Source organism: Trichechus manatus, unplaced genomic scaffold (assembly GCF_000243295.1).
Source record: "Trichechus manatus latirostris isolate Lorelei unplaced genomic scaffold, TriManLat1.0 scaffold00207, whole genome shotgun sequence".
In the NCBI taxonomy this organism is placed as follows: domain Eukaryota; kingdom Metazoa; phylum Chordata; class Mammalia; order Sirenia; family Trichechidae; genus Trichechus; species Trichechus manatus.
The window spans coordinates 1,840,448-1,853,055 of record NW_004444143.1 but is presented as its reverse complement, the minus strand read 5'-3'; the positions used below and the strand labels follow the sequence as shown (position 1 = coordinate 1,853,055).

At 49.5% G+C, this 12,608-nt stretch overlaps 1 protein-coding gene across 3 annotated transcripts; it reads left to right on the top strand.

Annotated features, from left to right (window-relative positions):
• Positions 1-1,341: 1,341 nt before the first annotated feature.
• Positions 1,342-11,577, top strand: CD22 (CD22 molecule). 3 transcript variants are annotated; one of them, XM_023742288.1, is made up of 14 exons: positions 1,342-1,396; positions 1,828-1,883; positions 2,306-2,511; positions 3,503-3,796; positions 5,434-5,694; positions 5,848-6,111; positions 7,003-7,260; positions 7,467-7,730; positions 7,811-8,074; positions 9,689-9,785; positions 9,920-9,995; positions 10,172-10,296; positions 10,858-10,933; positions 11,309-11,577. In XM_023742288.1, exons 3-14 carry the CDS (start codon positions 2,460-2,462, stop codon positions 11,441-11,443), a joined length of 2,166 nt encoding a protein of 721 aa, XP_023598056.1. In that variant the 5' UTR covers positions 1,342-1,396; positions 1,828-1,883; positions 2,306-2,459; the 3' UTR covers positions 11,444-11,577. The 3 variants fall into 3 exon arrangements, with proteins under 3 accessions (XP_023598056.1, XP_004388249.1, XP_023598057.1); XM_004388192.2 differs by having other exon boundaries at positions 1,344-1,396; positions 2,143-2,511; XM_023742289.1 differs by lacking the exon at positions 1,342-1,396 and having other exon boundaries at positions 1,840-1,883; positions 2,342-2,511.
• The last annotated feature ends 1,031 nt before the right edge of the window (positions 11,578-12,608 follow it).

Below are 12,608 nucleotides of genomic sequence, written 5' to 3'. Positions count from 1 at the left end.
GAGGGCAAGCTCACTGCATTCAGTGAGGCAGGAGTTGCAAATTGGTACTCTTGGGTTCCTCCAGACAACAGAGAGTTTTTTTGGCAGCACAGTCATTTTATTTATTTATTTATTTTGTTTGTTTGCTTTTTTAAAGCAGGGCATTTCACAGGAAAATCTGGCTTCCTATGTCTCATGAAAGATTGGGCAGTGATGGTCCTATGTTCCCATTTGAGAACAATTGGCTAGAACTGAAACAATCACTGCCTTTAGACAAGACTTGACCTTGTCTCCACCTGGTTGACTTACATTTTCTGTCCAGCCCCTGGGGGCAACTGAGTGGGACCATTGGACCACAGTCTTCTAGACTCCTCTAAATGCCCTTCTGGCACCCTACTTTTTTTTTTTTTTAATTGGTTTGGGTTTTTTTTCTTGGTCTTTAAAATCAAGGTTTGACCAAGTCTCTCCCTTGTGTAAAACCCTTCACCCAACCCAGATGAGTTTCTTCACTGGGTGCCCCAGGGGGAGCTCCAAATTACCTAGAGCCTGGCATTTGAGGTTGTTATTGATCTGTTCCACTGAAAACCTGAGACATGGACAGGGAGTTTATAAAATTATAGATGGATGGATGAGTGGATGGATGGATGGATGGATGGATGAATGGATTGGTACTCGGATGGATGGATGATGGATGGATGGATGGATGGGTCAGTGGATGGATGGATGGGTGGATCGATGGGTGGATTGATGGATGGATGGATAGATGGGTGGGTGGATGGGTGGATGGGTGGGTGGGTGGATGGATGGATGGGTGGATGGGTAGATGGGTAGGTAGGTGGGTGGGTAGGTGGATGGATGGTTAGATGGATGGATGGATGGATGGATGGATGGATGGATGGATGGTGTGATGGTTGAGGTTTTGTGTCAACTTGGCTGGGCCATGATTCTCGGTGTTTGTGTATGATCACTCCCATGGCTGAGTATGCTGAGTGGCCAATCAGATTAAGGGGAGTTTCCTTGTGGGTGCGGCCTGCATCTGAATATAGGCAGACGTTCTGGCTTTTTGCTGACTCTGGATCCTGCGGCTGCCTCCTGTCGTCTCACCTCTGGTTCTTGGGACTTGAGCTGTCAGCTTATCTGCTGAACTTGGGATTCGTCGATTTTCACAGCCTGTGAGCAAAGCCTTGCTCTTTGACCTTCTGATCTTGGATTCACCAGCCCCTGCAGCTACGTGAATCAGGAGAAAACTTGTGGTCTTGCCTGCCAATCTTGGAATTCATCGACCTTCACAGCCTGTGAGGGGGGGCCTGCTCTCCAACCTGCCGATCTTGGGCTCACCACCTTCTGCGGCTGCATGAATTGGAAGGGACCTCTAACCTGATCCACGGACTTGGGACGTTCTAGCTTCTACAATCGTGTGAGCTGTTTCCTTGATATAAATCTCTCTCTATATATATTTATATGCTTTACTGGTTTTGCTTCTCTAGAGAACCCAGCCTAAGACAGATGGCTGGATGGGTGGGTGGATGGATGGGTGGATGCGTGGGTGGGTGGATGTGTGGTTGGGTGGGTGGGTGGGTGGGTGGATGGATGGATGGAATAAGCCTAAGACTGGGTGCTGGGGAAGAGAGACAGGCTGGCTCTCCAGGGCTCTCAGGCCAAAAGGAGAGTCACAGCATATCCAGAAAAGGCCCAAGAATATCCGGAATTCTACATCCCCATCATACAACCAGATATGGGCTCCCTAGGATTGGAAAAAGGGGTTGGAGCTCAGTGGGGGAGCAAGAAAAGCCATCTTGGAAGAAGTAAGTGACCAGATGTCTCAAAGGCAAACTCTTCCTGGTTCAGGCTCGCACCTAGACAGGATACCATGCATCTCTTCGGCCCTTCGCTCCTGCTCCTCGGTAAGGATTTGGCTTAGGTTGCTACTTGGGTTTGGAGATGGCAGTGGGAGCTGGATAAGGAGGAAAGATCTGGGGCAAAGAAGAGCAAATGTGGGGGAGGGTGGGGATAGGCAGTTCACATATATACTTCTCTCTTCGCATCTTGTTCTCTTTGAGTAGCTCCCTATCTATCCCTCTGTCCTCAGAGGGCATTCTTTATTCTTTTGAAAGCCCTCCATGCTCTGCAATAATGCTTTCTGATCATTGTAATGGGTTCCAGAATACTTGGCTTTCTCTGACTCATCTACATGGAACATTGACCACCCTGACACCCTCTACAGCTGGGAAGGGGCTTGTGTCTGGATTCCCTGCCTCTACAGAATCCCAGCTTACTCAAAGTCCCTGGACAGCCTCACCCTGTACCATAATTTTACGTATGACAGCATCACCAAGAACTTTATAGGGAACATCCTCTACAGCAGCAAGAATGCTACTACTGTCCCAGAGAGGGTTCAATTCCTGGGAGACCACAAAAGCAACTGCAGCCTGCGCATCGAGCCAGTGCACGTCACCGACAGTGGTCAGCTGGGGCTGAGGATGGTATCAGGAACTCAAAAATGGATGGAAAAGATAAACCTCAGTGTCTCTGGTAAGACTTTGGGGGAAGAGGACTTCTATCTCAGTAGGGTGAAGAGGAAGTTGGGAAACATCCTGACTTCCTGGAGCAGGGGTAACAAACAGAGATGCTTGTGGAGGCCAGGCAGGGGATGCCAGCGAGTGATGTGGGCAGAACCTGACAATGGGGCCGTGGCAACCTGGAGTGTGAGCACTTACACCACCTCCAGCAGGAGGCTGCCCTTCAGTTCCTGCCTATTCCGGCGCACAGGAATCCAGGTCGTAGCTTCCGGTTTTTCAAGAGAAGCTGGAAATCTGCATTTTCAAGTGAGATCTCCCAAGTGTGTTAATGTTTGTGACTAATTCTATTTCTAATTAGCCCTCGCATGGGCTGAATGACACACACATAGGAGTTTGATATGACCCATCTAACATAAGTCTGGGGCCTCGCCCTAGGCAGTCTGGTCACTCCAGTCCAAGCCTATTTCTTCAGTGGTCAGCTCCAAGCAGCCCTACGTCCAGAGTGAGAGAAACAGCTTCAGATCCTGTAGTCTGAGGGTGGTCCAGGCCTGGGGAGAGCTGTGACTGGCCACACACCGGCCCATCCCACTGCAGGAATGCTGTAATTGCATGTCTCCAATATTGTGGCCATTGAACAAATACAAGTTTGTCATTCAAGCTAAGAAATACAAGCTGAACAAAACCGACAAACTTCACTTACGGGCCCTGGAGAAGCAATCTTGAGAACATTTAGAAAGCAAGTGTCCGAATGTGAGAATGAAATAAGTATGAGATACAATCCCTAAGGAGGTTTAGTGTCCACAAGACCTTTCAGAGAATATTTCAGCTGAACAAAGGTGATTCAAAGCAGACAAAGGCAGGGCTGGAAAGAGGTAGAAGGGACTGGCCAGGGATTTCTGAGGGGCGTTATTTGGGGCAGAAGGTCTGAAGCCAAGTGTAAGGCACTTCTACATACTCAGTTCTCAGTCTTCCAGGCCTCCAGCAGGGTCCCTACTCTTTTGCAGAAAAGCCTCCTCCACTTCACATTCAGCTCCCTCCGGAAATCCAAGAGCGCCGAGAAGTCACTCTGACCTGCTCGCTGAAGTTCGCCTGCCCTGGGTACCAGATCAAATTGCAATGGTCAATGGAGTCACCGGCTGTCACCTCAACCTCCCTGGGCACCAAGATTCTCTCCACGGAGAGCAAGCTCACGTTCCAGCCTCATTGGACTCACAACGGGCAGAACCTCACCTGCCAGCTCAAGGATCTTACCACAGAGAAGATACTCTCGCAGGAAACGGTGCGGCTGAATGTGAAGCGTGAGTCTCCCCAAAGCTCCCAAGGAAAGGATGGGGTCCTTATCACCTTCTTCCCAGCACGGAGAATAACAGTGTCTTAGTCATCTAGTGCTGCTATAACAGAAATACCACAGTGGATGGCTTTAACAAAAGAGAAATTTATTCTCTCACAGTCTAGGAGGCTAGAAGTCCGAATTTAGGGTGTCAGGTCCAGGGGAAGGCTTTCTCTCTCTGTCAGCTCTGGAGGAAGGTTCTTGTCATCAATCTTCCCGTGGTTGAGGAGCTTCTCAGTGCAGGGACCCCGGTTTCAAAGGATGCGCTATTCTCCAGGCTCTTGTTTTTTGGTGGTATGAGGCCCCCGTCTCTCTGCTCCCTTCTCTCTTTTATATCCAGAAAGAGCTTGACTCACGACACAACCTAATCTTGTAGATTGAGTCCTTCCTCATTAATATAACTGCCACCTATCCCACCTCATTAACATCATAGAGGTAGAATTTACAACACTTAGGAAAATCTTATCAGATGACAAAATGGTAGACAGTCATACAGTACTGGGAATCATGGACTAGCCAAGCTGACACACATTTTTTGGGGGGGACACAATTCAATCCATAACAAACAGAAAGATAATCTTCAGTGGTCACCCACAGCCAGAGATAGCTCAGGCAGAGCTTTGTTCCCTCTTCCATCCCTGTTGTCAGCCCCAGTGTTCCAGGAAACAGATTCATTTTAGCATCTATGCTGGACTAACAGAATAAAATGATCTAATCTATCCCCAATCCACAACATAATTTTGGGATTATCTAGTTATGCTCCCCACCCCCCCTACCCCCGGAGGGAAATTTTTCACATCATTATTATTCACATCTGTATCTCACTCATTCATTCAATAAACATTTATTGCATACCTACTAGGTGGTCAGGCCCTGTGACAGCTCCTGGCAATACAGCAGTGAACAAACCGACAAAGGTCTTTCCCACATGCAGTGAGAGAGACAGACAATACATAGATTAAAAAAAAGAAATACAGGATATAATACCAGTTATGTGAATATATTAAGATATTAAAGAGAAAATAAAGCAGGGTTAGGATGGAGGAGGTGGTGACAGAGACCTCTCTGAAGAAGGTAAACATGTGAACTGAGACCCGAATAAAGGGAGAAACTGAGGCAGGCAGGTATTTGGGAGAAGAGAGTTCCAGGAAGAGAAAAGTGCAGGTGCAAAGGCCCTGAGGTGAGGACTTGCTTGGTGTGTGCACGGCAGAGCAAGGGGGCCAGAGAGGCTGAAGCGCAGTGCATCCCAGGAGTTAAGTCTGGGTGGGAAGGGAACATTAGATGATGTGGGCTGTGGTAAGGGACTTGTTTGTTGTTCTAAGTGTGGACTCCACTGAATGGCTTTGAGCAGGGAGTGACAAAGTCCTGCTGGCTGCTGGTGCAGATCGGTCTGTGGGGGAAGAGAGAAGCAGAGAGACCAGTTGGGAGGCTGTGACAGTCGTCTGGGTGCTTGGAGCAGCCCAGCCTTGCTGACAAGGGTAACAGTGAGTGACCGCACACACATTCACACCTGTGCAGGCCACTGCTTAGTCAGAATAAAAGCACTGACACTTCTCACCACCTTCCACCCTCTGAGAATCCCCCCGCCGGCCCTCTGCTCTGCAGACCGTCCGAAGTTGGAGATCAAGCTCGAAGAAGCCACTGTCAAGGTGGGAGAGTCTGTGACTATCACATGTCATGTCATCAGCAGCAACCCAGAGCACCAAAATATATCCTGGTTCAAGGATAACACTGAGCTGAGGGTGCAAGAGCCAACCAGACTAACTCTGTCAGCAGTGAGCAAGGAGGACAGTGGAAAGTACCACTGTCATACCTTCAATGACGTGGGCTCAAGTGATTCGAAAGACGTGGTCCTCCAAGTGCAGTGTGAGCCCCCTCGGAGCTGGGGGGCGGGGAGGCAGGGAGTTAGTGGGGATCAGGGGAGGGTGAAACCAAAGCCCTTGGCAGGTGAGGAGTGGAGGCTTGCACAGGTCGAAGGCTCTCCTCACCACCACCTGTTGCCTCTGCCACTTCTTTCAGTTACTCCAGAACCTTCCACAGTTCAGATCAACCCCTTGCCAGCAAAGGAGAAAGAGATGGTGGAGCTGACTTGTATATCAGTAGCCTGCCCTCCGCCAACAAATTACACCTGGTATCACAATGGGAAAAAACTTGAGGGAAGGACAGAAAAGAATTTCCAGATCCCAAACATCCTCCTCTCTAATGCGGGGAATTATTCCTGCTCGGCAGAAAACATTCTCGGTTCTGGAAAGGTTGGCTCGGAAGCTGAGTTGGATGTACAATGTGAGTAGTGATACTGCCCCTGGGTTCTAGGGAGAAAGGATAGAAGTGAGGGGAGTGGAGGGAGATGCGTCGGTCCTATAATGGATATCAAGTAAGAAGCCAGGGTCTTCTAACATGCAAGCTCCTAGGGGCAGGCGCTTTCGTCTTTTTTTCACGGTTGTATTCCCAGCATCTAGAATGTGGTAAGTGTTCAGTAGGTATTGGCTGAATGAATGAATGACAAGATGCCTAGACCCCGTGAGGGCTACAGAGGCTTAGCATCATTAAGCAGTAGCAGAGTCCCAGAAGTAATCCTGAAGTTTTCGGGAGAACTAGAACAAAATGTCTCATTACCATTGTTGGACCTTCTGCAACACAGTGACCCTTGGCACTGGGTTGAGCCCCGGACACAGAATCCAGAAATTTGATCCTTGGACTCTGAGACTCTGAGCACTGATGGGGAGGCTCAAATCCTGGAGGTCTAGACAACAGGACCTACAATCACAGCAGCACCAGCAGCTAACATTTTTGAGTGTTTACTACGTGCCACGTTCTGCTCTAAGGGCATCATCTCATTTTATCCTTGCGACAATTCCGAGTTGGGTGCTCTTAGGAGCAAACCAAGGCCCACAGCTCTAAGTGGCAGGGTCTAACATGCTGACTCCAGAGCTGTGCTCTTAACTACTTACTCAAAGTCCCTGGACAGCCTCACCCTGTACCTCAAATCATACCAAAGCCAGATGGCCAGAGGAAGGTTCTGTCCTCACACAGACGCAGGAGGGAAGCATTAGCTTTCCTTTGATGAATTCAGGAGCTGGTAGGGGACAGACAGCAAGCAGGAGGGAAAAAGTTTTACGGACACTTGGCTTTTCTTCCCCTACCCCTCTGTTTTGTTTTTTTTTTTCTCCCCAGATCCTCCCAAGGGGGTGACCACGGTGATTCAGAATCCCACACCAATTCGAGAAGGAGACGATGTGACCCTGGTCTGTAACTACAATTCCAGTAACCCTGGAGTTACTGAATATAAATGGAGCACGCATGTCTTCAAGAATGAGTCATTCCCTAATGTGTCGATGATTCGAAAAGTTCCCTGGAATGCCAAGACAATCGCCTGTGAGGCCTGTAATGGCTGGTGTTCGAAGTCTCCCTCTATCAAACTGGATGTCCATTGTGAGTAACCTGAGCAGAGGGATCTGGGAGGAGGTCGCCCAGCTGGGATATGGGGATCTCAGGGCCAGGAGACTGGAGTCTGGGCCAGAGTCTTCCCAGAGAATTGTGGGGAGAGAGCCAGGCCTCAGGGCTGAGGGGAGAGGAGGTACTGGGGGCAGGAAGATGGGAGAGAACCGAGAGGTCAGCCTGAGGCCCTCGCTCTCCAGATGCCCCCCGAGACGTCAAGGTCCTGAAGATCAGCCCCCAAACTGAGATCCACTCTGGGAACCTGGTCCTCCTGCAGTGTAACTTCTCAAGCAGCCGCCCTACAGATGTCCACTTCTTCTGGAAGAAAAATGGAGGCCTTCTGGAGGAAGGACGAAATCTGAGCTTTGCCTCCATCTCCCCAGAAGATGCTGGTCATTACAGCTGCTCGGTCAACAACTCCATAGGAGAGACCACATCTGCGGCCTGGATACTCCAAGTACTGTGTGAGTGCCCAGAGCTGGAAACTAGAAACAGAAGAGTGGGTGCCTGGCAACCTAGATCCTGATTTCGCTTCCCCATACAGATGCACCTAGGAGGCTGCGGGTGTCCATTGACCCACAAGACAGAGTGATGGAGGGGAAGAATGCAGTCCTGACATGTGAGAGCGATGCCAACCCTTCTGTCTCCCAGTACACCTGGTTTGACTGGAACAACCAAAAACTGTATCAAGCTGGTCAGATGCTGAAATTGGAGCCTACAAAGGTTGAACACTCGGGTGCCTATCGGTGTCAGGTGGCCAACCGGCTGGGCGTGAGCATGTCGCCCCCCAGCACCCTCACTGTCTACTGTAAGGCTTCTCCCACTTCCTCTCATGTTCTTCTCTGGCCCCACCACCTCTGCAGCTTCCCCTCAAGGTTGTGCCTCCCAGACATCCCTGCACTTTTTCCCTTTCTTCTCCCCTCTCCCCATTTCCTGTAGACCCAGCCCAGCCTACCCTACTCAGAGGCAAACCCCTGGCTACAGCTTCACAGCCTCACATCTCACCTGCCCCCAAGGGTCACCCTGTCCCTCTTACTGGTTTTTCTCTTTCCCTCCCTCTCCTGACTCAACTTCCTCTAGAACGATTCCCTCCCAAGCTGTCTCCCCCTTCCAGACATCCTGAGCTTCAGCGGGGTTCTTTCTCTTTGACTCTCTCTCTGTCTCACCTTTGATATCCTGCTTGTTTTTATCTTTTAAGATTTTGGTGGTTTTAAAAAAGACAACACAAGTACATGGTAAGAAAAAAAATTAAAATAGCACAAAAAGGCAAATAATGGAAAGATAGACACCTCTTACTCTTGATCCCTGAGAACTTTAGTTTAGTTTAGTTTAGAGATATCCATGGTTAGCAGTTTGTTGTGAATCTTTACAGAGAATCTATACACGCACAGCATACATATATAGATCTATGTTCATACCCCCTTCTTTGCTACACAAGTGGTAGGCTAGCTCACATTTAGTCCTGGACTTCTCTTTTTTCACGAAATAATACCACTTGGAGATTGTTCTGTATCAGTGCATTAAAAAACAACAAACAACAACACAAAAAAACCCACCTCAAAACCAAACCTGTTGCCTTCAAGTCGATTCTGACTCATTGCGACCCTATAGGATGGAGTAGAACGGCCCCATAGGGTTTCCAAGGAGCGGCTGGTGGATTTAAACTGCCGAGTTTTTGGTTAGCAGCCGAGCTCTTAACCACTGAGCCACCAGGGCTCCATCAGTGCATATACAAGATGTCTAAAGAGTCTGGAAACATAGGGGAGGTATCTCACTGATTTATTGTAGTTTTACACATCAGTGATTGGAGCCATAGTTGTAAGTTTAGAGGATTTCTTCCTGCAAAGCTAGAGATTGAAGGAAAGCATCCTGAGCGTGTTATTTGTAACTAATACATGGTGTAAAAACACGTGTTCCCTGCCTCTTCAGACTTTTCAGACACCCTGGAGACCTGCCTCTTTTTGTAATGGCTGCACTGTATTCCATTGTATGAGCGCCATGTAATTTATCTACCCAGAGGTCTCCTCAAGGCTATTTGTAGTCTTTCACTTTGGGCGCACCTGCAAGATAGCAGCAGGATAAACTCCTACATGGAATTGCTGGGTCAAAGGACAGGTGCTTTTTAAGTTCTGATAGAATTGCCAGATTGCCTGGGGGGGAACCTCTGAAGAGGTTGCATTCATTTATTAGTGTGTCTGTCACAAAGCAGCAGCGCCTCGTGAGAAGGAACTAGCCCTTTCCTCCCAATGGGAGCTGCCTTCTCCCTCTTTCTCTGCATCACTCCCCCAGTACGTGGAGGAGACGTGCAGGCAAGAAGGACAGTAGCTGGATGCCTAAAGAAATCGAGGATGCTTTCCAGCAAACACCTCTGGGCAGAGCTGGCTCTTATTTTATTGACTGACGGCCCTCTTTCCTCCGCCAGATAGCCCAAAGACCATGGGCAAGAGAGCGGCTGTGGGGATTGGGGCGTGCCTGTCCATCCTCATCCTGGCAGTCTGGGGGGTCAAGCTTTGCAGAAGGTGAGCTCCTCCATCTCTCTTCCTTGGCTGATTCCCGTCTTCCATTACTCAATCCCAAAGCCCCCAGCATGCTAGTCCACAGGGTCCAGGTCCCATTCCCTTGACCCTCAATGAGCATGTCTTTATCTCTGCAGGTGGAAGAAGATTCGAAGCCAGCAAGAACTTCAGGAAAATTCCAGTGGGCAGAGCTTCTTTGTGAAGAATAAAAAGGTAGGATGGGAGAAAGATGAGATTCAGGGCAGAACCCTTGAAGTCAAGCAAAGAAACTAGGTGAAGAGGGCTGGTAAAAAGTACTCTGGGGGTAATGTGGGGCATCAGAGGCCAGGGGAAGGGAATTAGGGGTGGGGAAAGGAGGGGTTAGAGCTGACACCTTACCTCTCTCCCAGGTTAGAAGAGTCTGCCTCTCTGAAGGGCCCCACTCCCAAGGATGTTATAATCCAGCAATGGAAGATGGCATTAGCTATGCTGCCTTGCGCTTTCCTGTTGGCGAGACGGACATACCAGGCGCTGGGTACTGAGGGTGTTGGGAAGGTGACACCTGCACCCTGGGAGTGGCGTGGAGACAGAGCTCTTGTTCCACCTTCCCTCTTTGTGCCAGGCCCATGCCAAGCACTGCCATCCCCCCCCCGTCACCTTATTCCATCTCCTCAGCAACCTTCTGGGCAAGTAATGGTACCTGTTTCTTCAAGCCAGGAGCACGTATGCCTAGGGCCAGTCTTCATCATGAAGGTCAAGACTCCACTATACATACGTACATTTGCTCATTCAGTGCGTATTTATTAGCTCCTATTGTGAGCATTTTGGAGCCCTGGTGATGCAGTGGTTAAGAGCTCCGCTGCTAACCAAAAAGTTGGTAGTTCCAAGTCAGCAGGCACTCCTTGGAAACCCTATGGGGCAGTTCTACTCTGTCCTATAGGGTCGCTATTTGTTGGGGAGTAGGCACTTGGGATACAGCAAATTGCTTTTAGATAAGGAGGCCAACCGTGGCACTGCTGGGGGACTCGGGGAGTTGAAAGAAGGGGCATTCGTGTGAAATGCTTCATTTGTGGTCATCTGTTTGCCTCACTCTCAGTGATGTGGGGACTTCAGCCAGTGCCCCAGATATGGAAGACATGGTCACTTACTCTGTGGTGCAGAAGCGTCATGTGGTAAGAGGGCAGGGCTACAGGGGGAGTGGGAGAGTTAGAGTCTGGCCCCGGCATTGAGGCCTATACGGGAAGGACTTGGGTGGGCTTCAGCAGTGGCAAGGGCTGGACAGTGGGGAGGGTTGCTCAGATGTGGTCAGATGCTCCAAGTCTGACCACACCCATGCCTGACCACACCTTCTGCGTCTGGGGTAAAGCCCAGGGAAAGAGGGACAGGAATGAGGTAGAAAGATGCTGACTACAGCATGTTTCTGAACAAAAGGACACCTCCTTGGGCTCTTGGACATTCAGCTGAAATTAAGCAGAACAGGCAGAGAGAGCAGACGGTAGGAGACTGGTGACCAAGAGTCCACGCTTACCATGATGTGACTTTCTCAGGGCGACTATGAGAATGTGCCTTCAGCTGTTCCAGAAGACGAGGAGGGGATACATTATTCAGAGCTGGTTCATTTTGGGACTGGGGAGCGGCCTCCAGCCCCGGAAGGAGTGGAATACGTGACTCTCAAGCCCTGATGGGCAGAACCGGCCGTGGTGGAGGTGCCCAGGGGCTGCACGGGAAGGGCTGTCCAGGAGCTTTCTTGAGCCCCTGCTGCTCAGTCACTAAGTTACATAGCCTCCCTTCCCCCAGCACACACACACACGCACACACACACACATATGCACACAGCCTCCCTAGTCAGCGCGGAGAACCTTGTGCATGGCCCAGAGCCAGTCTTCCTGTTCAGTGCTGGTAACGTCAACCCTCCAAAGGGCCTGTCCCCTGGTCTTTTTCCACTCTCCTTCCCTACCCTGAGCTGTATGACTCCCCTTGCCCCTCCCCAGCCATCTGCACCATCTGCCCCCAGACCCCATTCCCTGTACTATTTTTAGTTCTTCCCCTTTCTTATCTCTTTGACTCTTAGCCCTGCTCTGACTTCCCCATTCATGAATCTCATGCCCTGTTTCTGCCTCTAGGGTATAAAGCCTAGGGGAAGAGGGACAGAAATGAGGTAGAAAGAGGAACTGTCTCCTACTGGTTTCTCCTTTAGAAACATGTCTACAGGTCAGCTAGGCATTCCATGGAGAGGATTATGCTGCTGCAGCCCCTCCCCTCAGGGGTCTGGCGGTCTAAGAGACACGGTGTTGTGGACAAACATGCAAAGAGCACAGAGCTGTACAATAAAAATGGCTCAGATACGATTCCAAAGAACCTGTGAATTATTTCCAGCCTGTGGAGGTCAGGGTGTTTGGCGACAGAGAGATGGGAAAGGCTTCATGGGGCTTGGGGACAAGGGAAAGGAGTAATGGTAATTTTATGATCATATAAGCTGATTGAAGAGTCCATTGTCTGTTGCAAAAAGTACACTGGCTTTGTGCAAAGACATGCCTGAGTTTGAATCTTGACTCTTCTACTTAACTAGCCAAGCGATCCTGGGCAAAGTTCACCAACTTATCTGAGCCTCAGTTTCTTCATCTGTAAAAGGGAAATACTATTACCTGCCTTGCAGTTGGTTCAAGATAGGAAGTGAGGTGTACCCTTCATATGCTGGAGTCCCATTATAAGAAGCCTAGCATAGCAGCCAAAAGTCCCTATTAAAACCAATTCCCGGGGTTGTTAACCAATGTTATAAAACAATATGTGTACTACTGTTTCATGAGAAACTATTTGTTCTGTAAGCCTTCACCTGAAGTACAATAA